The sequence below is a fragment of the Canis aureus genome, chromosome 8 (assembly GCF_053574225.1).
Source record: "Canis aureus isolate CA01 chromosome 8, VMU_Caureus_v.1.0, whole genome shotgun sequence".
NCBI classification, from domain to species: Eukaryota; Metazoa; Chordata; class Mammalia; order Carnivora; family Canidae; genus Canis; species Canis aureus.
The window spans coordinates 19,817,630-19,842,631 of record NC_135618.1 but is presented as its reverse complement, the minus strand read 5'-3'; the positions used below and the strand labels follow the sequence as shown (position 1 = coordinate 19,842,631).

Below are 25,002 nucleotides of genomic sequence, written 5' to 3'. Positions count from 1 at the left end.
TGATCCATTTTGATTTAGTTCCTATATGTGATATGAGATAGGACTTCATTATTTTGCGTGTGATTGTCCATTTGTCCCATGACTTTTTTTGAAAGGACTTTTCTTTCCCCACTGAATGATTTTGGCACCTTTGTTAAAAATCATGTGGCCATGGGTGTTTGGGTTTATTTCTGGATTCTCAGACTTATGCCAGTAGGTTCTGTGTCTGCCCTTATGCCAGTACCACACTTGATTACTACAGCTTTCTAGTAAGTTTTTAATGAGAGTGAGTATTCCTACTTTATTTCTTTTCAATATTGCTTATGCTCTTCAGAGCGCTTTGCAGTTCCACATGAATTTGAGGATCAGCTTATTCATTTCTGCAAACAAAGGCTCTTAGAATTTTCATAGGAATTACACTGAATCTGTAGATCACTTTGGGAAGTTCAGTCATCTTAATATTTCATTTTCAAATCCATGAACATAAGATGTTTTTCCATTTATTTACACTTTCTTTAATTTCTTTCATCAATGTTTTGTTTGTGTATAAACCTTTTACCTCCTTGGCTATATTTATTCTTAGGTATTTTATTTGAATGATTTTGTAGATGGAACTGTTTTCTTAAATTCCTTTTGGCTCATTCATTGCTGGCATAGAGAAACAACTGATTTGTGTTTTGATCTTATACCTGCCAGTTTGCTGAATTCGTTTATTGGGTTTGTGTGTGCTTGGAGTCTGTGGTATTCTCAAAATAAATAAAATCATGTCATCTGCAAATAGAGATAGTTTTATTTCTTCCTTTATATTTGGATGCTTTTTATTTATTTTTCTTGTATAATTGCTGTGGCTAGGACTTCCAGTACAATGTTGAATAGCAGTGGTGAAAGCAGATAGTCTTGTTACTGACTGTGGAGTGAAAGCTTGGTTTTTCACTATTGATGAGTATGGTAGCTCTGAGTTTTTCATGGATGCCTTTTATTATTTAGGGAAATTCCCTTCTTTTCCTAGTTTGCTGAGTGTTTTCATCATTAAGTAATTTTGGATTTTGTCAAGTATTCTGTGTTTATTGAAATGACCATGTGTTTTTTTTCCTTTGTTCTGTTAATATGGTATATTAATTGATTGTTTTTCTTGTTTTGAAACATCTTTGTATTGCTGGAATGAATCCCACTTGGCTATAACATATAATCCCTTTAATATGCTGTTGGATTCAGTTTGCTAGTATTTTGTTGAGATTTTTACATTTGTATTCATAAGGGGCTATAATTTTCTTTCAGTATCTTTGTCAGCTTTGGTTTTAGGGTAATGCAGGTTTTAGGGTAATAATGCTAGCTTTATAAAATATTTTAAGAAATGTTTCCTCTTCCATTTTTGGAAGTTTCTTAAGGATTGGTGTTAATTCTCTAAATGGTAGAATTTATTGTTGAAACAATCTGCTCGTGAACTATTCCTTTTGGGGAGGTTTTTGATTACTGATTCAGTCTCTACCTGTTGTAGATCTATTTAGATTTTCTGTTTATTCTTTTTTTTTTTTTAAGATTTTATTTATTTATTTATTCATGAAAGACAGAGAGAGAGAGAGAGAGAGAGACAGAGACAGAGACACAGGCAGAGGGAGAAGAAGGCTCCGTGCGGGGAGCCTGATGTGGGACTCGATCCCGGGACTCCAGAATCACGCCCTGGGCCAAAGGCAGGCACTAAACTGCTGAGCCACCCAGGGATTCCCTCTGTTTATTCTTGAGTCAGGTTTGTGTTTCCTAGAAATTGTCCTTTTCATCCTGATTATCTGATTTACTGGTTTCTAATTGTTCATGATATTCTATTACAATCCTTTTAATTTCTTTAAGGTCTATAGTAGTAGTGTCCCTACCTTTATTTCTGATTTTAGTTATTTGCATCTTCTTCCCCCCCCCCCCCCCCCGCAGTTGATTTCTTTGTTAGTTTTGTTGATTTTTTTAAAAGAACTAACTTTTGGACACCTGGGTGGCTCAGTGGTTAAGCCTCTGCCTTCGGCTCAAGGCGTGATCCCGCGGTCCCAGAATCAAGTCCCACATCAGGCTCCCTGCATGGAACCTGCTGCTTCTCCCTCTGCCTCTCTCTCTGTGTCTCTCATGAATAAATAAATAAAATCCTAAAACAAAACAAAACAAAACAAAACCTAACTTTTATCTACTTTTATATTTTCTTATCTTATCTTTCTTTCTTATTCCTTCCTTCAGTTGATTTTGGGTTTGGTCTGTTCTTTTTCTTGTTCCTTAAGGTATGAAATTAGGCAATTGATTTGATACCTTTTTTTTTTTTTTTTTTTTTTTTTTAAGGAGCTTGCAAGCATGGGGGGAAGGGGCAGAGGGAGAAAGAGAATCTTAAGCAGACTCCATGCCCAGGGGGTAGCCTAACTCGGGGCTTCATCTCACAACCCTGAGATCATGACCTGAGCTGAAATCAAGAGTCGGATGCTTAAGTGACTGAGCCATCCAGGGTACTCCTTGATACCTTTTTTAATGTAGGTGTTTATAGCTATAAATTTCCTTCTGAGTACTGCTTTTGCTGCATTCCACATCTTGCTATGTTGTGTTTTCATATCATGTTTACCATTTTAATGAATTAATATTAACTAATTAATAGAGAAGGTAGACTAAAGCTAGTATCCCAGCTTATAATTAGTAAAGAAGGTAGCAATCAGCTCAGTTAGAGAAGGGCATATATGGTAATATGTGTTACACATTGGCCTTGTCTGAAGTGATTATTCTGTGAGGTATTTTTATGTTCAACAGGAGAACAATATGATTTAGCTGAAAGCATCAGATTAGTGTTTGGACTTCAGAAGCTACCTGCTCTTTTCCCCTCAGGCTCATTATTGTCTCGTTATGTGTATTTTTTTCCTGCTACTTTTAAGATTTTCTCATTGTTTTGCATTGTCATCACTTTTATATGTATCTAGATATATTTTTCTTTTTGTGTATCCATCTTAGAGTACCTGATGCTCCAGAAACCATGGCTTGATGTCTTTGGTCAGTTTTAGAAAATTCTCAGTCATTAACTTTCCAAGGATTGCTTCTGTCCTATTTTCTTCCTTCTATACTTCTGGGATTCCCATGAAGTATATGCTACATCTTTTTTACTATGTCCTCTTTTGGCTCTATTCATTTCTCTGTTTTCTGTTTTTTTGTGTCTCCTGTCTTCATTCTTAGATACTTTAACCTTTTTCTAGTTCACTCTTGTTTGTTTTGTTTTGTTTTGGTAGATACTCTTTTCCTCCCAGTTTTATTGAGATGCAAATAACATATTAATTAACTCTTTAATTGGATCTAATTTTTAGTTTTATTGCATGGTGACCAGAGAATATGGTCTACATAGTTTCTATCTCTATTGGAAATTTCTCTGTGGTTATTATAATATATAGTCAGATTTTATAAATGTTCCACTTATATTTTAAAATAATAATATCTGTTTATGTTTAAAATAAGAATGTCAATTTCTTGTTGTATAGTGCTCCCTATATACTTAATCGTGGACTTTTTTCTTTATGTATTTCCCAAGAGAATTTTGAAAACCTGGCATCTTTAAGTGGGCATTTGGGTTTTTGTCATGAGTGAAAATAGTTATCAACGTTTATATATTGTATACATGCTGTAAATCTAATTTCTTCAAAACCTTTGCACTGTAGATTTAATTCATTCAGCTTATAGAAAATGTCGGCCATGTAACATGTTTAAACAAAGCCAGTCTTCCCACTAAATCAAAGTAACCCTTTTCAGTAAAAATATGGCTTTATTCTTTAAATTCAGGTGTCATACTGTCATTGTTGACAACTTTTTCATTTCTGAATTTTAATTCTAAAACCGGGAAGTGGAATGAGGAAGGTATGAGAGAAGGAAAAGTAAATATGGAGGGATAAAAGGCAAAGTGAGAGAGATAAGACACTGGAATCTTGTCTTGGGTTGTTTTTTCAGAGAATTAAGACTATATAGCTTTTCTATATTGTTTGTTTTACAGCCATGGGAAAGAAATATGTATTTCCCAAATCTCTCTTTATTTGGTATCCAGAAGTTTTTATATATGGCATTATCAAAGCAATGCAGTACCAAGGTTCTGAATGGTGGCACTCTTCTAGACCCTTGAGAGATTCCATTAACAAATACAAACATCTATGCCCTTGAAACTTAGTTCTGTAAGAGGGATACACAAACAATAACCAAAATAAATAAGTACAGTATGTTAGAAAGTGTTTTGGGGTAAAAAAGGATAAACTAATATGAGTTTATTTGAGAATGCCTGCAGAGTAGAGAAGGTAAGAGGGAGCTTGGGATATAATTTTAATCAACATGGTCTAGGTAGGCATTATTCAAAAGAAAATGATTGATCAAAAGCTAGAATTAGATGAGGGAATTTGCCATGAGTATCTGGAAGCCAGAGTGTTCTAAGTGGGGAATAGTCAATGATACTAAGACCTTAACATGGGAGAGAATGTGTTCAAGGAATAGTAGGTAGCTAGTGTGACTTGAACTGAATAAGTGAGCTGAGGAGAGGAGTAAAGAGTGGGGTCAAAATGTTGCTGGAAAGGACTTTTGTAGGGGGTTACAGGCTATTAATAAAGATGTTGTGTTTTTTCCTCTAAGAGGATAAGACCAAGAGCCATTGAAGGATTTTGAAGAACACTATCTGTCTTAGGTTTTAAAACAATTCCTGTGGTTGTTGTGTTAGGAATAGACAGTAGGTTGGTAAGAGTAGATGCACTAAGACCAAATTGGGAAGCTATTGAAATAGTATAGGGAGAGGTAATAGGAGACCTGAAGGTAGCAGTAGTGAGAAGTGATTGGATTATGGATGTAATTTAAAGATGGTGGCAATAGGATTTCTTGATAATTTTGATATGAAGTCTGAATAAATGAATAAAGAAGATTGCTCCAAGGTTAGTGAGCTGAAAAACTGATGGAGACAGCAGATCTGTGTTGGGGAACCTTTCTTTTTAAAGTGAGAGAAGGGTGATCTTAAAAGAGATAGTTTAAGAAAACTGGAATATTGTCTTTGATCTCTTGACTTTTGGGGGTTTAAAGCCTCCCTCTGTGACTTGTCAGTTTCTCTTAACACTTGGAGATATTTACAAGTTAGGTATTTTGTAGCCATTTTGTTGTGTGCAAAGAAGTTCATGAATATTATATCTTCTTGGTGAATTGTATATTTTATTATATGTAACATTCATCCTAAGTAGGTGTAGTGCTTTTTGCCTTAAATTCCTTTTGATTTTTCTGATAGTATGTAGTTACTGACATTTGTCTAGTTTATCTTTTTATCACCTTATTTTTAACCTCATCATTTCCTTTATAAACAGTGTATAGCTTGTTTCAAAACAAAACAAATGTGAATGCCATTTTCTTAATTTATAAACTTCTAATATTTATTGAGAAGACTGATGTATCTGGACTGCTTTCTGCTTTTTATTTTCTCTTTGCTATCTTCTGTTGTTACTTTTTATTTTAATTTAATCTAAGTTTCGGGAACCCTGGGTGGCACAGTGGTTTAGCGCCTGCCTTTGGCCCAGGTCGTGATCCTGGAGACCTGGGATCGAACCCCACGTCAGGCTCCCGGTGCATGGAGCCTGCTTCTCCCTCTGCCTATGTCTCTGCCTCTCTCTCTCTCTCTCTCTCTCTCTCTCTCTCTGTGACTATCATAAATAAATAAAATTTTAAAAAATTTAATCTAAAAAAAAAATTTAATCTAAGTTTCTTTGCTTTTTAATTCTCTACATTTGAAATTTATGTATCTTATTTCACTATTTTATTTGGTTACCCTTAACATTTTAATATGTTTTTAAAAAGGTTTTCTTTGAATCAGTGTCCACTAGTCTAACCTTCCATGTTGAAGTCTTTTGGGCTTGTTAGTTCCCATATTATTAAGTAACATATAACTTTTCGTAATAATCCCTTGAACAATTATCAACAGTTACTACATTTAGTTGCCTTTTTCAGTGTTTTAATTGCTGACTAATGTTTATCAATTCTTTTTATATATGTATTCTGTTTATTCATTTGACAGAGAGTGAGAGAGCACAAGCAAGGGGGAGCATGAGCAGGGAGAGTGGCATAGGTAGAGAGAGAAGCAGGCTCTCTGCTCAGTAGGAGCTGAGGGTTGGATCTCAGGACCCTGGTTGGGATCATGAGCTGGGCCCATGGCAGACACTTAACTGGCTGAGCCACCCAGGCACACCTTTTTATTGATTCTTATGTCTGTCTTTTTGTATATTGTTATCCCTATATGGTCAAAGAGTAATTCTCTAATCTGTGGATAGTGAACTTTTAGAATCCTAGCTTGTCCAAATGTCTGTATTTTGTTATGTTTAAGTGGTACTTTAGCTAGTTATAGAATTCTGGGTTGAAAAATATTTTCACATCTTTCACCATTGATGCTGACAAAAAAACCATAAGACTGGGAAAATAGGCATACTTACACATTGGAGGTAGATGTGCATATTGATAGAAATTTGGGAAAATGATTTGCAAATGTGTATTAAAAATACACATGCAACTTTGAAAAATCTGTATCACTGAAATTAAAACAGTACTATAAGGCAATCTATACAAGGTTATTTATTGTAGCATATATGTTGTATAATCCCATTTCTATAAAGATAATCACAAAACAAATACAATATATATTTGTCATATGTTTGTATGAATAAGAAAAAGGAGTTGAGGATACACCAGACTATTACTATTACATTTGTAACTGAAGTGGGAGAGAGTGGATAATGTGAACGAGATAGTTTATTCAGACAGATTTAATTTTAAAATATCATTTTCCCTCAAAAATCTAATGACATTGCTGGTGAAGAATTATGTGTTCTTGTTTTTGTAGGCAGTCTAGTTTTTGTTTTTATCTTATTTTCTAGAAATGAATAGAATTCTACCTTTAAGTCTGAAATTACCCCAGGACTTGTCAAGAGGCAGGTCTTTTTTTTTTTTTTTTAAGATTTTATTTATTTATTCATGAGAGACACAGAAAGAGGCAGAGACATAGGCAGAGGGAGAGACAGGCTCCCCAGAGGGAGCCTGCTGTGGGACTAGATCCCCTGACCCCAGGATCACTCCCTGACCCAGACCCTGGGATCAGATCTTGAACTGAAGGCAGATGTTCAACCACTGAGCCACCTAGGCGTTCCTCAAGAGGTTGTCTTTATTCATCCATTGAGCACTGATTGGGCCCTATTAGTCTGAAGATTGTTGCATTTCTTGAGCTCTGAAATTTTTTCTGTTGTGTCCTCCTCTATTCCCCTGAGTTTTGAGCTTTTTTCCTGTAATTTCTACTTGGTATAATTTGTGTATCTAAATTTCATGGGGTTGTTTTACTCCGTTTTTAAAAGTCTTTCTTCTATAAGAATACCTCATTTCATTAGCCATATCCACTTTGCTTTTCACCTCACCTACTGAGAGTTGTTTTGTTATTGTTGTGTAGTAATTTTTATTTCAAAGGTCTTTGTCATCCTCTTTCTTGCTCAGAGCATATTATACTTCTTTACATAAAACACAATAGTTTATAGATTTTGAAGATCTTAAAGTATATCTACTTTTTTTTATTTTAGTGATTAACTTATATTTTGGTAAACATCTAAATTTATATGTTTCAGTCACCTGTAAAATAATAAAAATACACTTAACACACTAATTTTAGCCATTTTCACAATATACCTCTCCCCACATTTAGCCTTTCAGAAAAACTTTTCTGATACGGTAAGTGAGTAGTAAACTTAGAGACCCTGTGCCTTACACTTGAATATTATGTAATGTGTGTCTGTATATATAGGATTCTATAGTCAAAATAACTTTAACTCTAAATTTTGATGTTATTACACCTTGACTTAACACTTCTTTTTGACAGAGAAAAGTCTGTTGATTGCGTTAGGGCACTTGGGTGGCTCATTTGATTAAGCATCTGCATTGGGCTCAGGTCCTGATCCTGGATTAGAGCCCTGTGTCAGGCTCCCTGCTTAGCAAGGAGTCTGCTTCTCCCACCTCCTCTGCCTCTCCCCCTCCTTGTGTACTCTAATGCACATGCTCTCTCTCTCCCCCAAATAAATGAATGAAAGAATGAAGTCTTTTTAAGTCTGTGGCTTTTCTGAGTGATGTTTTTGGTATAAAACCCTGTTTTTAGTTTTTTTTGTTTGTTTTGAGATTGCCATCTCTGTTCTTTCCAGCAGCCCTTGTCTATGACTGTTCTAGTTTTTGGTTTTATCCACCTTGGTATGTCTCTGTTCTAGTTCACCTATTTTCGTTTCATTGGCATTTTATGAGAGCTGAGAATTCAATTCATGTCCTGATAGACCCTAAGGAATCAGAAACTCTTAAATCCCAAGTGGCTACTTCATGTCCTTTTTCTTTGGAGCACTCGATCAAACACTGTAATTTCCTTCTTTATTGCTTATTGAATAGTGTTTTACTGAAGCCCTGCTTTATCCCTGCAAGAATGTTATTCTTACAGCCCCACCAACTCTTAAGACATGTTTCTTCTTCTAATTCTTTAGCTTCTACCCATTTACTGCCCATTTATCCTGTCAATTATACCTTAGGTATGGATTAAGGTACCAGATATCTCCTCCCAGAATAAATTTCTCTTTATAAGGGCCACTTTTACCATTAGGGGCAGTGTACAAATTCATTGCCATCATTCCATAAATGAAACAAGCTAATGGGAAGGGTCATAGGGAATTAACATTTATTTAGTAATTACTAAATGCCACGCCCTATATAGATGCAATGGGATCTTATTTAATCCTCACAATACTTTTAGTAGATTTCATACTTACTTTATTGATGAAGCAACTAAAATTTAAGAATAGTTGAAGTAACTCCAAGGTGGAAGTTGTAGAACTATTTTTCAAACTCAGGCGTGTCTGCCACCAGAGTGATTCTCTTTGCATTAATGCACTACAAAAGTTAGCTAAAACTCAATTTTGCTGAGGCTTTTCTTATCCGTGGTATGTTATAGGACCTTCTACTTCCACTGAACTACAGAATGCATAATCCATATTATTCACTGGGGACATAATTTATTGCTGTTTACTGATAGTAGTTTTTTATACATATGTGTCCTATTTATAGTCTTTTTTAGTTAGATAGCAATACAGTAAGAAAAAAAAACTGCCAGCAATACTATTTGATTAATCTTAAGAATAATTAAAATGTTCCCTGAAATCTCAATTTTAAATATGCTTTAGTCACCTTTTATAAAAATAATATACTATTCATAACATTTTGTTGTTATAGATATTGGGTAAATTGGAAATCATGGGTTCTGTAAATTTCTTATTGCTCAGTATTGCTACTCTTGACCTTGCCATCTTTTTCTCTTCATATGAGTAAACATAGAAAGAAATTCTTTTAAGTCACACTTGTTTGAATAGAACTATGTACATTTGATTATTAATAAGCACTTGCATTTTCTAAACATTAAGTGCTGTTTTAACATTTTAGAAAAATTTTGTAATTGTTTATATTCACAATAAATATCTTTGGTTTTATAAATGAAACTCCAGAATTGAATATGTAATAAGGAAAACTTGTTAAGTCAGAAAAATGTCGTGGATGGTTTGTGATTTGCCATCACAAAAATACGTTCTTTTTAATTTTTTTTAAAGACACTGGCATAGGAGAGATTCATCTTCCTGCATATTTTGTATTAAGGAAAGCAGATTTCTTGTATTTAAATTTTTACCATCCTAAATAAAGATAATTGTAATGATTACTTCGGAATTTTTTTTAGAAGATAATTGTATTTGGGGGGCTGATTTTAGAGAAAGAAAAAAGCTAAGTGGAGCAAATGGTATCACCAAGAGTTCACATTTATTTATTTATTTTGATTTTTTTTTTTAAATTCATATATTCATGAGAGACCCACAGACAGAGAGAGTGGCAGAGACACAGGCAGAGGGAGGAGCAGGCTCCATGCAGGGAGCCTGACGTGGGAGTCTATACCCGGTCTCCAGGATCATGCCCTGGGCTGAAGGCGGTACGAAACTGCTGAGCCACCCGGGCTGCCCAAGAGTTCACATTTAATGAAAATATTTTATTGAAAGTAAAACTTCTCCTTCTGTTTCATTTTTCTGGTTCTCAATGAGCATGTCAAACTTTCCCATCTATATATAAGCTTGAATTTACATAACAGAGTTTAAATGTACATAATACACAAAAGGCTAAGTACTCATTACAGGTTACTACAGAATTGCAAGGTTTTTTTTTTACAGTCTGAGCTGCTTTGAGTAAAATTAAATTCAGTGAAATTATTCTCAATGTCGTAATGTTCAAGTTGACTTCTCAGACATGAACAATTTTGTTTTTTGTAAAATAATATGTGATTACTAAATGACTTAATGGAACTTTTATAGTAAGAGTTTAATTTTATAAAATCTACAATTTTTTTTAACATACATACAGTCAAGTTTTGAATTTGAAATAAAATTATTAAGTATTAGAAGAAAACATTTGTTATGTTTCAGGCAGTCTTTTGAAGCCAAATTATCTCTTTAACTATTGTAAGGAATTTCTTCAAAGCCCAATTGTTTGCATTTGCAGAAATGTCACTAACTTTGATGTGCATACTCTAATGGACCTTGGTCCTGTGGAATCATACGTGGTTGGGGCAGAAGTTTCACTCGCAGCGCTTTGAACATTATTAGCTTTTAAATTCTTGAACAAATTCCTAGCTTTTCCTGAAAACCATTAGGCAAATAGACATCGGACATTGATGCTGATTTTGTGCTTAAAAACTTCCTTTGTCATATTTCCTTATCTCTTGCTGGTTGTCAGATGTATAGGCACAGTAGTTTCTTAATGGTGAAATCTCTTTGTTCTTCACAGTTACTTCAACTCTCACGCAGTTTATTGCATATGTGTATTTATGTTACCACTTTAGGTGTCTTATTATTTCTGTTTTTACTTCTAATATAATTACATTTGGTCTTCCTAGGACTTTTAACACTTGTACTTCTTTTGCATTTATTGGACACAATGGCTTAATGTTTATAAGATATCTTAAAACTAAGCCTAAAGAGCATACTCATCATATACTGAAGAACAGTAGGAGACTCAAAATAAAATAACAATTAATGGCAGTTCATACTCTGTTAGTGAAAAGCAGAGTTGACACAGTACCTCTGGAGTGTGAAACCGACAGTTCTAGGATTCATGTTAATTATACAATTATGGTCAAAAGTTTGGTCTGTTTGAAAAATCTGTAGAGGTTATCACTCATTTTAATGTTAAAAAACAAACCCACATGAATTGTTCTTGTTGAAGTCATGTGCGTATGTGTATCATTTATCCTACCAATGCTGTGATATCACTTACCTTTTTTTTTTGTTTAAGATTTTTTTATTTATTTGAGAGAGAGAGCATGAGAATGGGGCAGGGGGTGCACAGAGGGCCAAGCAGACTCACTGCTGAGTTGGGGAGCCTGATGCATGTGGCTTGCGGGTCTCCGCACTCGTGGGTCATCTGGTCTCCCCTCCCGCCAGGCAGAGTATTCTCCAGAGTGTCTTTCTTCATTTCTGTCCAGCACAGTTATAGGAGTCTCGTGTAACAGAGTTTCGGCCACTTTCCTTGAGGGAGTAATTCCACACACATACGCAGTTGGTTTCACAAAGTCTGCAGCATTACATGATGGATGCCGTGTGGGGCAGAGAGCATTCCCTGGTTGGGCACTTGGCTCTTCAAACAACACAGCACAAGGCTCCTTAACTCCTTTACTCTCTTTTAATTCCTTCCTTTCTTTTTAATAATTAAATAAATTGAATTGCCCTAAAAAAAAAAAAATCCCAGAACCCAGAGATGGTGACCTGAGCTGAAGTCAGTTGCTTAACCGGTTGAGCCATCTAGGTGCCCCGATGATCATTTATCTTGTTCTATTTGAAAGCATAAACAACAAAACAAGCAGTTATTCCATGCTGAATATGACTTAGCATTCTCCTTTGGTTGCAGCTATAATTTATTGCCTTGCCTCTTTCAATTACAAAGTTCTTCATTAGGAAATTAGCCTTTGATTACTGAACATCCATTTGTTTTTCTATGACTGTTGCTTCTTACTATCGCATGATTTTTGTCAGATTGCTAGCGTTAGGCTTTTGTAGCTTCCTCACCACCTTTTGTCCATGTAGTTACCTGCTTCTTGAGCTGTGTCAGATTATATTAAGTATTTAGTATACTTGGCAGTAAGAATCACTTTGTATTATTACGTGTTTACCTTACTATTTGTAACATCTTCCTTTTAAGTAGTGAGGATGATTCATGGCATCAGGAACAAAAGTATTGGACAAGTTCAGTGTAATTTGATGGTAGGTGGTAAAATTACATAAAGATCATTAATTTGTAATGGCAGTGCTGCATGCTGCTGGCAAGAAAGCATATGTGCCCAATATATTCTTTATTTCTCTGTTCATTGTTTATCTATTTTCTACTTATTTGAACTCATTGAACTTTTTTTTTTTTTTTTGTATTACCAATAGGAAAAAAACCTCTTTGTATGTGGTTTTCATAATGCAGATAGATAGTTCTGTGGCCTGAGTGTGTTAGTCATTTAGTGCCATACTTTCATTGTTCAAGAATCAGGTTATCAACATACCTAACTGAAAACTAATTGAAAGATTATTTCAAGCAATTATGAATTTAGAGAATCTTTTTAAAGTCCAATAGTGTAATTTTCACTTCCATTTTTAGTTCATTATTTCAAATAATGTTAAATGTTAATAATAGAATAACCAAACATTTAACATACATAGTAACATGTAAGAGAGGATGTTAGAAATCATCTTTCCAGTCTCCTGCCATATTACCTTCTGCAGTGTTCCTGACAATATTCCAACCTCCTGAGCCATTCAGTTTACTGTTGTATAAGACAATCCTTTGCAATATTCGGTGATTATTGTTTTTAATCTTGAGATGAAATCCATCTTTATGATTTAAACACATTGATCCTGTCTTTTTTTGTATGCCACGCCTTCAAACATTTGAAGATTATTCATTGTATTGGCTAATTATTAGGCTAAGCATACCAAGTTTTCTCTTCATTTTATCATGTGGCATGCTGGATAGTTAACCTTATGAATTTATGTATTTTTTAGTACTTCCACTTGATGACATCCAGAGTAGAATACTACCTGGATGGCATAGTTATATGCTCTTCACATGCATTACATACTAACTGAGGTTGGGGTATATATATTTGTACATTATGTATAGTATGTATAGTCTTAAATATCATAGTAAATGTAGATGTGGCATTTCAGTTAATTAAGATTTGTTTTGCAATTAGAATGACAGTTGTGAGTGTTTTTCTTTTCTTGACCCAATCTCATATATGACTAACTGAAGTTGTCATGTGTTCTGAAGGATAATTTAAATGAACATGGGGTTTGTGAAAATCTGGCAGATCTTCACTGTAACTCAGCTAGTGGGCAACTTTATAATTTATTTATAGCCGTGTAATATAGCTAATAATGAACTAATGTAAAATGAGGGCAAATTGTATTACATTTTTGTATGAAATTATACTACATGACAAAGGTTGGTATTATGTAATAAGTGCCCACAAAATATTAACCTACTTGCAATAAATACAATTAATAATGTACATAAAAGAATGAAATTAAGCTAATTTTCTATAAAAAAATTATTCATGAACAGAAAGTGGACAGCATAGATTTGATGACAGGAAGGTTGTATCTAATCTGAATTACTGAGTGACCTAGGAAGCTTGCTCAGAGGGATTACAGAATAATTATGTTAATATGCAATTATCACCTCATTTCTTCTGTAGTAACCTCAAGATGTAGTGTAGTGAGGGTGTTATAGCAAGTGCTGATAGTTTGCAAAAATACTGATGTTTGAAATTTCTAAGACAATAAGTCTAGCTTGAGGCATAAAAGTGATGATCTGTCATCTTGAAGACAGATCTGACCTTTGTACTATTTTTTTTTAATGCTCACAGTATATAACTACAGGCAGTTATAGCTGTAGAACTCATTATGATTTTCAAGAAACTGAAGTATGTTTTATGTAGATTTAAAGTTCCATTTGCAGCTTTTTATAAAGTGTGTGAATATTTTTAAAGAATATTTTAAAGTGCATTTAAAACAAAAATTCTGTGGTTATATGATTACATGGAGGAGGACATAGTAATAGTATCTAAGCATTTTATTAAAATATCCTAATAGGTATAGCAAATTCACTGAAATTTAAGAAGTCAAAGCATATGATAGAAGTTTGATTATTTTAATTTTTTAATTTCCCTTTTTGAATTCCCTTAATAAATAATGTCTACCTTCAAATATGTCCCCTACTTATTTAAATTAACATAAACTAGCATTGATGGCTCTGTTACATATATTTGACAAAGATAGTTGGAAAAATTATTTGAAACAGTGTGAAATTAGCTAATAGATCAAATGCTTTCTTGCCTAGATGCTGCATAACCATCCATGAATGTAGGGAAATAATTCTTGATGTCAAAAATTCTAGATCCATTATTCACCGCAACAGATTTTGATGGTTCGGTGTTTGCATTATATCTTAATGCAGCAGCCATGAGTTTTGAATACTGTTAAGAAAAAATACATTTTGAACAGTTATTAGTTAAGATATACTCTGAAAATTAAACTGGAAAATTTTTTATATTGTTGCTAAAATACTAGCTTACTGAGTCACTTCTCATATCATACTTTTAAACTGATGAGGTAGATTTTTAATATTAATGTACTACTAATAATATTCTGAAAAAGAATAACTTCTGTTTTTGAGTAGAGATAATCATAAATTTGGGGGGCAAGAAAGGTATATTTCATTAGGTGTGAAGGAAAACTTTATTAAAGACTTCATTTTATATTTTAACAATATTTAATTTGATCTTTTGTTTTTCCTTCTGCTAGATGTGTTTTATAGATAAGATACGTCATGTACGTATATTTTTCATATGTTTTTGAGCAGAACATTTTGGTATCTTTAGAATGTGAACTTTTGGAAGGCTCACAGAAAGCAATTTTGGTAATGAGAATGCAATCCAAGCAGACATGATATTCTCATAGTTTGTCACCCTGCTGTTCAGGGGGTACCAATGAAGTTGCTTTAAATGGGAAGCGTCTGTTCCATCTCTGAACCTCTCACACCAGAACAGATGGGTGGAACATGGAACATAGAAGGTTTTACCTCTGAGGTGGTAACAGTGAAGCCACTCATTAACACTGAATTTACCACTTCGTTAGCAACATTGCTTCCTGTTGAGAAAAGCTAATACAGGCTTTCAAATTGAGCATATATTTGTCTGCCTCTGTGATTATAATAAGTAGGAACACGAAGTAAGTGTCTTTCAGGCTAGCTTTTTAAAAATTCTGTTGTCCGTTTCAGATTTATGAGATTCTTCCTATTTGGACACTTTACTTTTTTTGTATATGAGAAATGTCAGGAATGGATAATGGTATAGCATCAAGGTTTGCTTTTCTTTTCATTGACATTTGCACACTCTTCCCTAACACATGTTTATGTGCTGCCCATTTTTAACTTCTGTGTATGTGATGTAGAGACTCCCGCTGGGTGCTGCATTAGCACCATTTTGGGGTGATATCATTGAATATGATCTTATTGGATGTCTATTTTTATTACTGTGGAGGTTTGCCAATCTCAAAACAGAATTCTGAGGCCTATGAGGGGCAGAATAATTGTTAGTATAAATAATAATGCCAAAGACAGATATTTGTAGTATATATTTATAATATTTGTTGTATTAAAGGGCACATCTTATGGGAAGAGTAAGCTCATACATACAAGCACTTGTTCTAAGCTGTGAAATAACAAAGTAATTAGAAACAATTCCTTTATTCTTTAACTAGAATAAAGAGCTAACTTTTATTCTTTAACTACCATAAAATATTAGAAATAATTACCTATACTGAAAATATTTTCATTTCTAAATACCAGATTATGTTCCTGCTATCTTAAAATACTACTTGTTATACAGATTAAAAATCCTATGAAGGAACAATGGAAGACTTAATTCTCTTTTTTTAAAGATTTTTTATTTATTTATTCATAGAGAAAGAGAGAGAGGGAGAGAGGCAGAGATACAGGCAGAGGGAGAAGCAGGCTCCATGCAGGGAGCCTAACGTGGGACTCGATCCCAGGTCCCCAGGATCACACCCAAGGCTGCAGGCGGCGCTAAACCACTGCTCCACTGGGGCAGCCCAGAAGACTTCATTCTTTATCAGAGAGCAGGAACCTAGTCTGTCTTGCTTACTGCTGGTATTCCTAATAATAAAACAGTGCCTGGCACATGGTAAGGGCTCAATAAATATTTGGAGAATAAATAACTGTACTTGCTACCATGTACAAAAAAGAAGAGAAATAAGGAATTTTATGCCAGCACTTTGGATAGTCTATACCTAGGGTTGCCAAATAACAGATTCTTTAAATTGTACTTGAGGGGGCAGCCCCAGTGGCCCAGCAGTTTAGTGCCACCTTTAGCCCAGGGTGTGATCCTGGAGACCCGGGATCAAGTCCCACATTGGGCTCCCTGCATGGGGAGCCTGCTTCTCCCTCTGCCTCTCTCTCTCTCTCTGTCTCTCATAAATAAATAAATAAAATCATTTTTAAAAATAAAATAAATAAACTGTACTTGAGGATTATTGGATATTTTGAAGGTCTTGCTGTAATTGCTGAGTCAAAAAGTCAGAACCATGATGGAATTTACACTATTTAAGGGAGTCTACATTTCATAGTAAGAAAACTTTTTCCTCTTACACATTTTGCTTTGATTTTGCAGTTGTGTTTTTACTTGTTCAACATGTTAGTCCTTTATTCACCAAATACTGCTGAAGCACCTATGCCAAACACTGTGCTAGGTTCTAAAGACAAGAGCTTACATTCTTCCATAGAGACCGGCAATTCAGTATAATGTGGCCATTTCTAATGTTGCTGTTCCCTAGATGATTTGTATATATGCAATACGGAGTTGTTGCCTAGCACAAAGAAGAAAATTAACCTTTGAGATACTTTTAATGTCTTTTACATTTTTTAAAGTGTTTCCTCATTCTTGGAAAATTATTAGATCTTGATATAAAGAGTCGAATCACACTAATAAAAGTGTGTACTTTGAACTCTCCATACATTCTAATAGAATTTTTTCTTTCATGCCAATCTAAATTTTTTTTCTTCCATTTTCTAGACTAAATGTGTTAAATGGGCTTGCCAACAATATGGATGATTTGAAGATAAACACCGATATTACTGGTGCTAAAGAAGAACTCCTAGATAACAACAGTTTTATCTCAGACAAAGAGAGTGGAGTTCATAAACCAAAAGATTGTCAAACATCATTTCAGAAAAATAATACTCTCACTCTGCCTGAAGAACTGTCAAAGGACAAATCTGAAAAAGCCTTAAGTGGAGGCCAGTCTACTTTATTTATACATGCTGGTGCTCCTACTGTTTCTAGTGAAAACTTTATCTTGCCTAAAGGAGCTGCTGTTAATGGACCAGTTTCACACTCCTCCTTAGCTAAGACTTCCAGTATGAATAAAGGCAGTGTTTCATTAACCACTGGACAACCTGTGGATCAGCCAACAACAGAGTCTTGTTCAGCGTTGAAGGTGGCACCTGATCTTCAACTATCTACACCACAGAAAGCAAGTCAACATCAAGTTTTATTTTTGTTATCAGATGTAGCGCATGCTAAAAATCCAACCCATTCCATTAAAAAACTACCTACCTCTGCTTCCGTTGGTTGTGACATTCAGAATTCAGTAGGGAGTAGTATAAAGTCAGATAGCACTTTAATAAATCAAGTAGAGGTGGGTGAGGATAGTGATGATTTATTGGTAAAAGATGATTGTGTTGATACATTGACAGGAATTTCCTCAGGTACAGATGAATTTAGGTCAGAAAATGATACGAACTGGGATCCCCAAAAAGAGTTCATTCAGTTTCTTATGACTAATGAAGACACAGTGGATAAAGCTCCAGTTCACTCTAAAGTAGGTCTAGAAAAAAAGAGAAAGCGAAAAATGGATGTAAGCAAGATAACTCGTTATACTGAGGATTGCTTTAGTGATTCTAATTGTATACCCAATAAGTCAAAAATGCTAGAAGTAGACTTTCTGGAGCAGAATGAAGAACTACAAGCAATAGACTCACAGAAATATGCATTATCAAAAGTGAAGCCTGAATCAACTGATGAAGACTTGGAATCTGTGGATGCTTTTCAGCATCTAATTTATAACCCAGATAAGTGTGGAGAAGGCAGTTCACCCGTTCATACTAGCACTTTTCTTTCAAATACCTTAAAAAAGAAATGTGAAGAAAGTGATTCCGAGTCACCTGCTACTTTCAGCACCGAAGAGCCATCATTCTACCCCTGTACAAAGTGCAATGTGAATTTTAGGGAGAAAAAACACCTCCACAGGCATATGATGTATCATTTAGATGGGAATAGCCACTTTCGTCATCTTAATGTCCCAAGGCCATATGCTTGTAGAGAATGTGGACGGACATTTCGAGATCGTAACTCACTTCTAAAGCATATGATTATTCACCAAGAAAGAAGACAGAAGTTGATGGAGGAAATTCGTGAGTTGAAAGAACTTCAGGATGAAGGAAGAAGTGCACGATTACAGTGCCCTCAGTGTGTGTTTGGTACCAATTGCCCTAAAACATTTGTGCAACATGCTAAAACCCATGAAAAAGATAAAAGGTACTACTGCTGTGAAGAGTGTAACTTCATGGCTGTGACAGAAAATGAATTAGAATGCCATCGAGGCATTGCCCATGGAGCAGTGGTAAAATGCCCTATCGTCAATTCTGATGTAGCCCAGAGAAAAACGCAAAAAAAGACTTTCATGAAAGACTCTGTTGTAGGATCATCCAAAAAATCAGCCACCTATATATGTAAGATGTGTCCTTTTACTACTTCAGCCAGAAGTATTTTAAAAAAACACATGGAATACTTGCATTCATCATCATGTGTTGATTCATTTGGTAGTCCTCTTGGACTTGATAAACGAAAAAGTGACATTCTCGAAGAACCTATAGATATTGATGGCACTAAACCATTAATTAAACAACAGTCAGCCACATTTCCAAAGAATTCCGCTTTAAAACAAGATGTAAAGCGAACATTTGGATCATCTTCACAATCAAGTAATTTTTCCAAATTCCACAAGCGGCCACACAGAATACAAAAAGCTCGGAAAAGCATTGCCCAGTCAGGTGTAAATGTGTGCAATCAAAACAATTCTCACAAGACTGTTACGATTAAAAGCAGCTCTGACCAAAAACCTAAGTATTTCCATCAAGCAGCAAAAGAAAAATCTAATGCCAAGGCAAATAGCAACTATTTATATAGACACAAATATGAAAACTATAGGATGATCAAAAAATCAGGTGAATCGTATCCTCTACATTTCAAAAAAGAAGAAGCCAGCTCATTGAATTCTTTACATTTGTTCTCGTCATCAAGTAATTCTCACAACAATAGTTTCATTTCAGACTCTCAAAACTCTGATACCAAAAGGCCAGAAAGCTTCAAAGAACATAGACGTGTAGCTGTAAAGAGAGTAGTTAAGGAATCTAAGAAGGAAAGCTCTGTTGGAGGAGAAGACTTGGATAGCTATCCAGATTTCCTGCATAAAATGACAGTTGTTGTTTTGCAGAAACTTAATTCTGCTGAAAAGAAAGACAGCTATGAAACAGAAGATGAAAGTTCTTGGGATAATGTTGAGTTAGGTGACTACACTACACAGGCTATGGAAGATGAAACCTATAATGATATTAATCAAGAACATGTAAACTTATTCCCACTGTTTAAAAGCAAGGTGGAAAGTCAAGAGCCTGGAGAAAATGCTACTCTTAGTTATGATCAAAACGATGGCTTTTATTTTGAATATTATGAAGATGCTGGAACTAATAACTTTTTGCATGACATACATGATTCTCAGCATTTAGAAAATGCAGAAACTTCATTGTCAAAGCATAGTTCTGTTTTTCACTGGACTGATTTGTCTCTTGAGAAGAAATCATGTCCTTACTGCCCAGCAACATTTGAAACAGGTGTTGGGTTGTCAAATCATGTCCGAGGACATCTTCACAGAGCTGGATTAAGCTATGAAGCCCGCCATGTTGTATCACCAGAACAAATAGCCACAAGTGACAAAATGCAACATTTCAAAAGAACTGGTACAGGGACACCTGTTAAGCGAGTTAGAAAAGGTAAGTTTTCATGTAGATAATTTGGGTTAATATGTCTGTATTCAAATTCAAAGGATTTGAAGGTTTTGCTCAGATTTGGTCTTTATTAGAATCACATAACTTTATATTTCAGAGTTATTGGCTTTAAGATGATCACTTTATGAAAAATTCTGATGTTACTCTTAAAAAATTTTTTTTAGCTATAGAGAAGTCTGAAACCACTTCTGAACACACTTGTCAGCTCTGTGGTGGTTGGTTTGATACTAAAATTGGATTATCGAATCATGTTAGAGGCCATCTGAAAAGACTTGGAAAGACCAAATGGGATGCTCACAAATCTCCAATCTGTGTTTTGAATGAGATGATGCAAAATGAAGAAAAATATGAAAAAATCTTGAAAGCATTGAACAGTCGTCGTATTATTCCCAGACCATTTGTAGCTCAAAAACTTGCATCAAGTGATGACTTTCTATCTCAAAATGTTATACCTCTTGAAGCATACCGTAATGGCCTAAAGACTGAAGCTTTATCAGTGTCTGCATCAGAAGAAGAAGGGCTGAGTTTCTTAAATGAATATGATGAAACAAAACCAGAACTACCCAGTGGAAAAAAGAATCAGTCTCTTACACTGATAGAACTACTTAAAAATAAAAGGATGGGAGAAGAAAGGAATTCTACTATTTCTCCTCAAAAAATTCATAATCAAACTGCAAGAAAGAGATTTGTTCAGAAGTGTGTTCTTCCATTAAGTGAAGACAGTCCCTTGATGTATCAACCACAAAGAATGGATTTGACTATGCACTCAGGTAAGAGGATGTCTATGACTGTCGTCTAGAATTTAAATACAGTTATGCTTATTGTTACAGAATATTTGTAGAAAATACTTTCTTAGAATCTTTTTACTTAAGCTGCTTTTTTTGCAGAGCAGAGATTGGTTATACTGTCATTTCTATATAAATCATCAGTTGATGCTCATCAGCACTGAATTCTCTGTGCCTCATTTCTTGGTCAGAATGTAAGGTGAGAACAAAAAAAGTAGATCTGTAAAATAAAATTTGCTGTGGCTGGGGGATGGTCCTATGGATGGGAGGTTGACGTTGTTCAAAAGCATAGCATTACTGAAATGGCGAACCTGTCCTATATTTGCCAGTGCTCCAAGGTGATAATGTTTTCAAGATATAGCTGTTGGTTTTCCTTCTGCTTAAGTCAAATGAATAAACAAACAAATAGACTCTTTAAACTGAATGGATTGGTGTCTGTTGTGTGTTGTGATTAACCCAAAAAAACTTCTCCTTCTCCAGTTCCTCACTGTATTGTGGGATAGTTTGGTTTTGGAGAACTGTTGTGAGTATAAAACATTTGTTTGGGGTTTTAGATTTTACAGTGGTGGTCTAAAGGAACAGAACGGATGGTTTAGGTTAGTGCTTGTGCACCAATAGTTTTTCCTTTTCAAAAGAATTGTTTGTGTATGTTGGCAAATGAGGTAGCAAATAAAATAGCCAAACTGTATTTGTTATTGCTAAGTCTGATTTATACTTTTAGACTCGAAGAATTTTAAGTGGCTTTGTAGGTTTCTTTTGGAGGTTAAGAATGTTGAGGATGAACTTAGATGGTCTCATAATTTTAGCCCCAAGTCCAGTGTGTCTAAGGTAAAACTAACTGGTCAGGGGAATTCATAATGAATAAAATTACTTCAGTGTTGACTTGTTTATTTTGGCAGACATTGGGATAGCCCAGATATTTATATGCAGTTTTGATTTAAGGAAAGATTACACTGTGTTGTGAGTGATCTGAAAAACTTTCTTGTATGGGTTTCTGGTAAATAGGTTCTTTTGTATGAAGAGAGTCTTTGAAAGTCAAATCTTCAACATTTTTTTCAAAAGAATAAAATGTAAGAAAGGTGTGTTAGCTATGTTGACTAAAGTTTAGTACACTTGAGAGATGGAAAGTGTATTTGTGGCTGATTGTCATTGTTGGAGAAACCAACTGAAAGGAGTTTGAGGAGTGAAGATTGTCTTAGAAGTTAGGAGTTTCTTACTGTTTCAACATGTTTTCTTTCCTGTGATGACTAAGATGTTAGCTTGTTGATCATTTATTTAGCACAAAGATTTTAGTAAAAAACTTCAAATCATTAACTTTCATTATTGATTGCGCATTCAGAGTAATGAACATAAAATGCCCTGAATAAAATGTTGTGTCTAACAGCTGCTCAATGGTGTGTTTTACCACCTTTTCTCCCAGCCTTCATCAGAAAACCTAATTTAGTATTGAGCCTTTTACGGTTTTGTGGGTAAAACACTTTAATTACCACTTTGTCAACTAGACTTTTTAATTCTTTTTATTGGTAATGTTGTAAGCTTTGAAACTTCTCAACTGAACTGTGCTCTTCAAATCGCAGGATTGTATTTTAGGTTTAGGAAATGATCTGCGTAACACAGAAATCTGCAAGAAAGTGATAATAGGTGTTAAATCCAGAGGAGCTCAGAGGTTCAAGGCACTCCTCTTCCACATTTCCAAAGAGCATGGGTTGGCTCTAAATACTAACAGCAAACTAATATTAGTTAACTTAATTCCCCCTCCTTATTTTAAGTTAAGCTAATTCAATGAACGTTTTTTTTTTTTTTTTAAACCATCCTTATTGTGGTACTTTTCTTCACGCTTTTAGCTAAGAAAATTTCACTTTTTGAAGTGAGAACTGGATTATAGTTTTCTTTTGAATGATAGGTATGCCTGTGAAGCTTAGAACATGTGTGCATTGCAATACGACGTTTACAAGTGCTGTTAGCCTGTCCAACCACTTACGCGCTTATGCACGAAAGAAGAGTGCTGGACTTTTGACTGGTACAGGTATGTTTGAACAGATAACACAGCAAGTCTGCTTGATACAGTACACTTTTTTTCTCACCAGACTGGTGCTAATTCAGATGATATTTATAGCTTCCTTTGGTAAGCACAGTTGAGTCTGAATATACATTAAATTTCAGCAACTTGTAAACTGTTAGATACAATTTTAAGCAAGTTATTCTTTTTCATTTGGCTCTTACTGACTTGATTTGGGGGAAAAAAAAGCCAATAGAGGTGTAGAACTTTTGAATCTACATAATTCCCATTGATTTTTAAATTATACTATTTTTGATTTTTAAATTTATTTTTGTTAGTAGATTCCAGTAAGGCACCTCTCTTTGGTTAAAAAAAAAAAAAAAAAAAAAAAAAAGATTGTAGTTCTAGCTTGAGGAAATGCTTTATTAGGAAAGGAAATTATTGTGAAATTTCAAATATGTAGCTTGATTAGAAAACTAAGCAAAACTAAGGAATTTTCATTGGTTTATAGATCAAATCTTTAAAGGGATAAGCCTTAATAATGGCCCATGTTGATAACTGAATAGATTTTTCTTTTAATGCTCCTAAACTATGTTTAGGATTAATAAATATAGCCAAGCACATAAATGTTAGCATGCACATTTCTGTGTTATTTTTGGTTGGTTAGCCCAACCTTGCAGATACCTCTTCATATTGCTAGCCTGTGAAAAATTTAATTAGTTTACTCACATGTAATACTGCTCCTTACCCTACAAATGCCTTGCTCTTTTCATTTGTAGCCTTTCAAGCTGCCCTGCTTAAGAAATCCCATTTCTCTCACTTCTTGAAATATACTCTTTTCTAAATATATCTACATAAATTCTTTTGCCTAAATTTCTCCTTCCAGTCTTTTTATTTCCCTTACTCTTTTAGATCACTGTCTTCTGCTTTCTTCTGGTTGTTGTTTTCCCAACTTTTTTGTTCTTCCTCATGTCTTCCTATGGCTTACATCCAATATGTTCTTGCTACCAAAGAAACACTTGTATTCATACTAATGTCTTTCTTTCTTCTGCTTCTTTGCTTTATCCTTTGACTTGGTATACAAATGACCAGGGATGACTGTTGACTATATTAAAGGGAGAAAAATAGAGCAAGTTTTATTTTACTGAATTAGTAACCTCTTACCTGTGGGGTTTTAGTTTTTATGATATTACTCCTACCTTCATCAGACTTGGAAGGTGATTGCAGACATTAGAAGCAGGGAGGCACCAAGAAGAAAAAACTATAGGAACAGAAATTTATCATTGTTATCATAATCACTAACTTATATTGAATAATGACTATGTGTCCAGCACTGTGCTGTGCAGTTTGCATGCATAACATCTAACCTTCACAACCACCGAATGAGTTGTAGGTACAATAATTCTCTCAATTTTACAGGACACTGGGGCCTAGAGAATTTAAGCAAGTTACCCAAATTTATGTAGTTATTAAAGTTGAGAAATCACTATCTTATGCTAGATATTTGTAATCACTATTGTCTGCCACGTACAGAAAAAACAGTTGGAAATCCTAAAATGAAGTTAAAGGTGGGGAGCATTCTGGTAAAGACTGAATAAATAAATATTGAGTCTTACAAAGAACAGGGACCCAAGAAGCAGACCTGGATTAGATTTTGCAGGATTTAAAAAAAATGTTTCAATCTGACAATTCAGACAAATAATTACAAATACTCAAAAAGGCACATCTCCCAGTACAGATTTTGTAGGTCATTAATAAATGGTTTTACTTCATCTGAAAATCTTTCAAAATGTAGGATTAATTATAAATAACTGGTCGTAACCCTCCACTGACCAAGGGTTCATCCTAATGAACACTTTATTATCTTAAAAATTTCACTATTAAGGAGAAAAAGTAATACAGGATCAGTGGGGATACATTTCTTTGGGCATCAAGAATAAAAGTGGCTATTACTTTTTAAATACCTTAAATACCAACCAAAATGCC

At 34.5% G+C, this 25,002-nt stretch overlaps 1 protein-coding gene and 1 long non-coding RNA gene across 24 annotated transcripts in view; one reads left to right on the top strand and one right to left on the bottom strand.

Moving 5' to 3' along the window:
• The window catches only part of ZNF644 (zinc finger protein 644), a 107,273-nt gene that overhangs the window by 69,115 nt on the left and 13,156 nt on the right, over positions 1-25,002 (top strand). For 9 of the 19 annotated variants that reach the window (XM_077905369.1, XM_077905366.1, XM_077905368.1 and 6 more), the window contains 3 exons: positions 17,180-20,217; positions 20,397-21,002; positions 22,921-23,043. The exons of 4 other annotated variants lie outside the window; for them this stretch is intronic. In XM_077905369.1, the coding sequence (XP_077761495.1) occupies positions 17,180-20,217; positions 20,397-21,002; positions 22,921-23,043 (3,767 nt within the window). Of the gene's footprint in view, positions 1-15,199; positions 15,318-17,179; positions 20,218-20,396; positions 21,003-21,116; positions 21,217-22,920; positions 23,044-25,002 lie in introns of those variants that run through there. 6 more of the 19 variants (XR_013384324.1, XM_077905374.1, XM_077905375.1 and 3 more) reach the window with 5 other exon arrangements.
• LOC144318433 (uncharacterized) overlaps positions 11,349-25,002 on the bottom strand; it is a 72,715-nt gene continuing 59,061 nt past the window's right edge. For 2 of the 5 annotated variants that reach the window (XR_013384331.1, XR_013384329.1), the window contains exons 3-7: positions 24,216-24,277; positions 23,921-24,121; positions 17,723-17,993; positions 14,424-14,563; positions 11,349-11,873 (exon numbers count right to left, since the gene is read on the bottom strand). This is a non-coding gene — a long non-coding RNA (uncharacterized LOC144318433). The remainder of the gene's footprint in view (positions 11,874-14,423; positions 14,564-17,722; positions 17,994-23,920; positions 24,122-24,215; positions 24,278-25,002) is intronic. The other 3 variants (XR_013384328.1, XR_013384332.1, XR_013384330.1) reach the window with 3 other exon arrangements.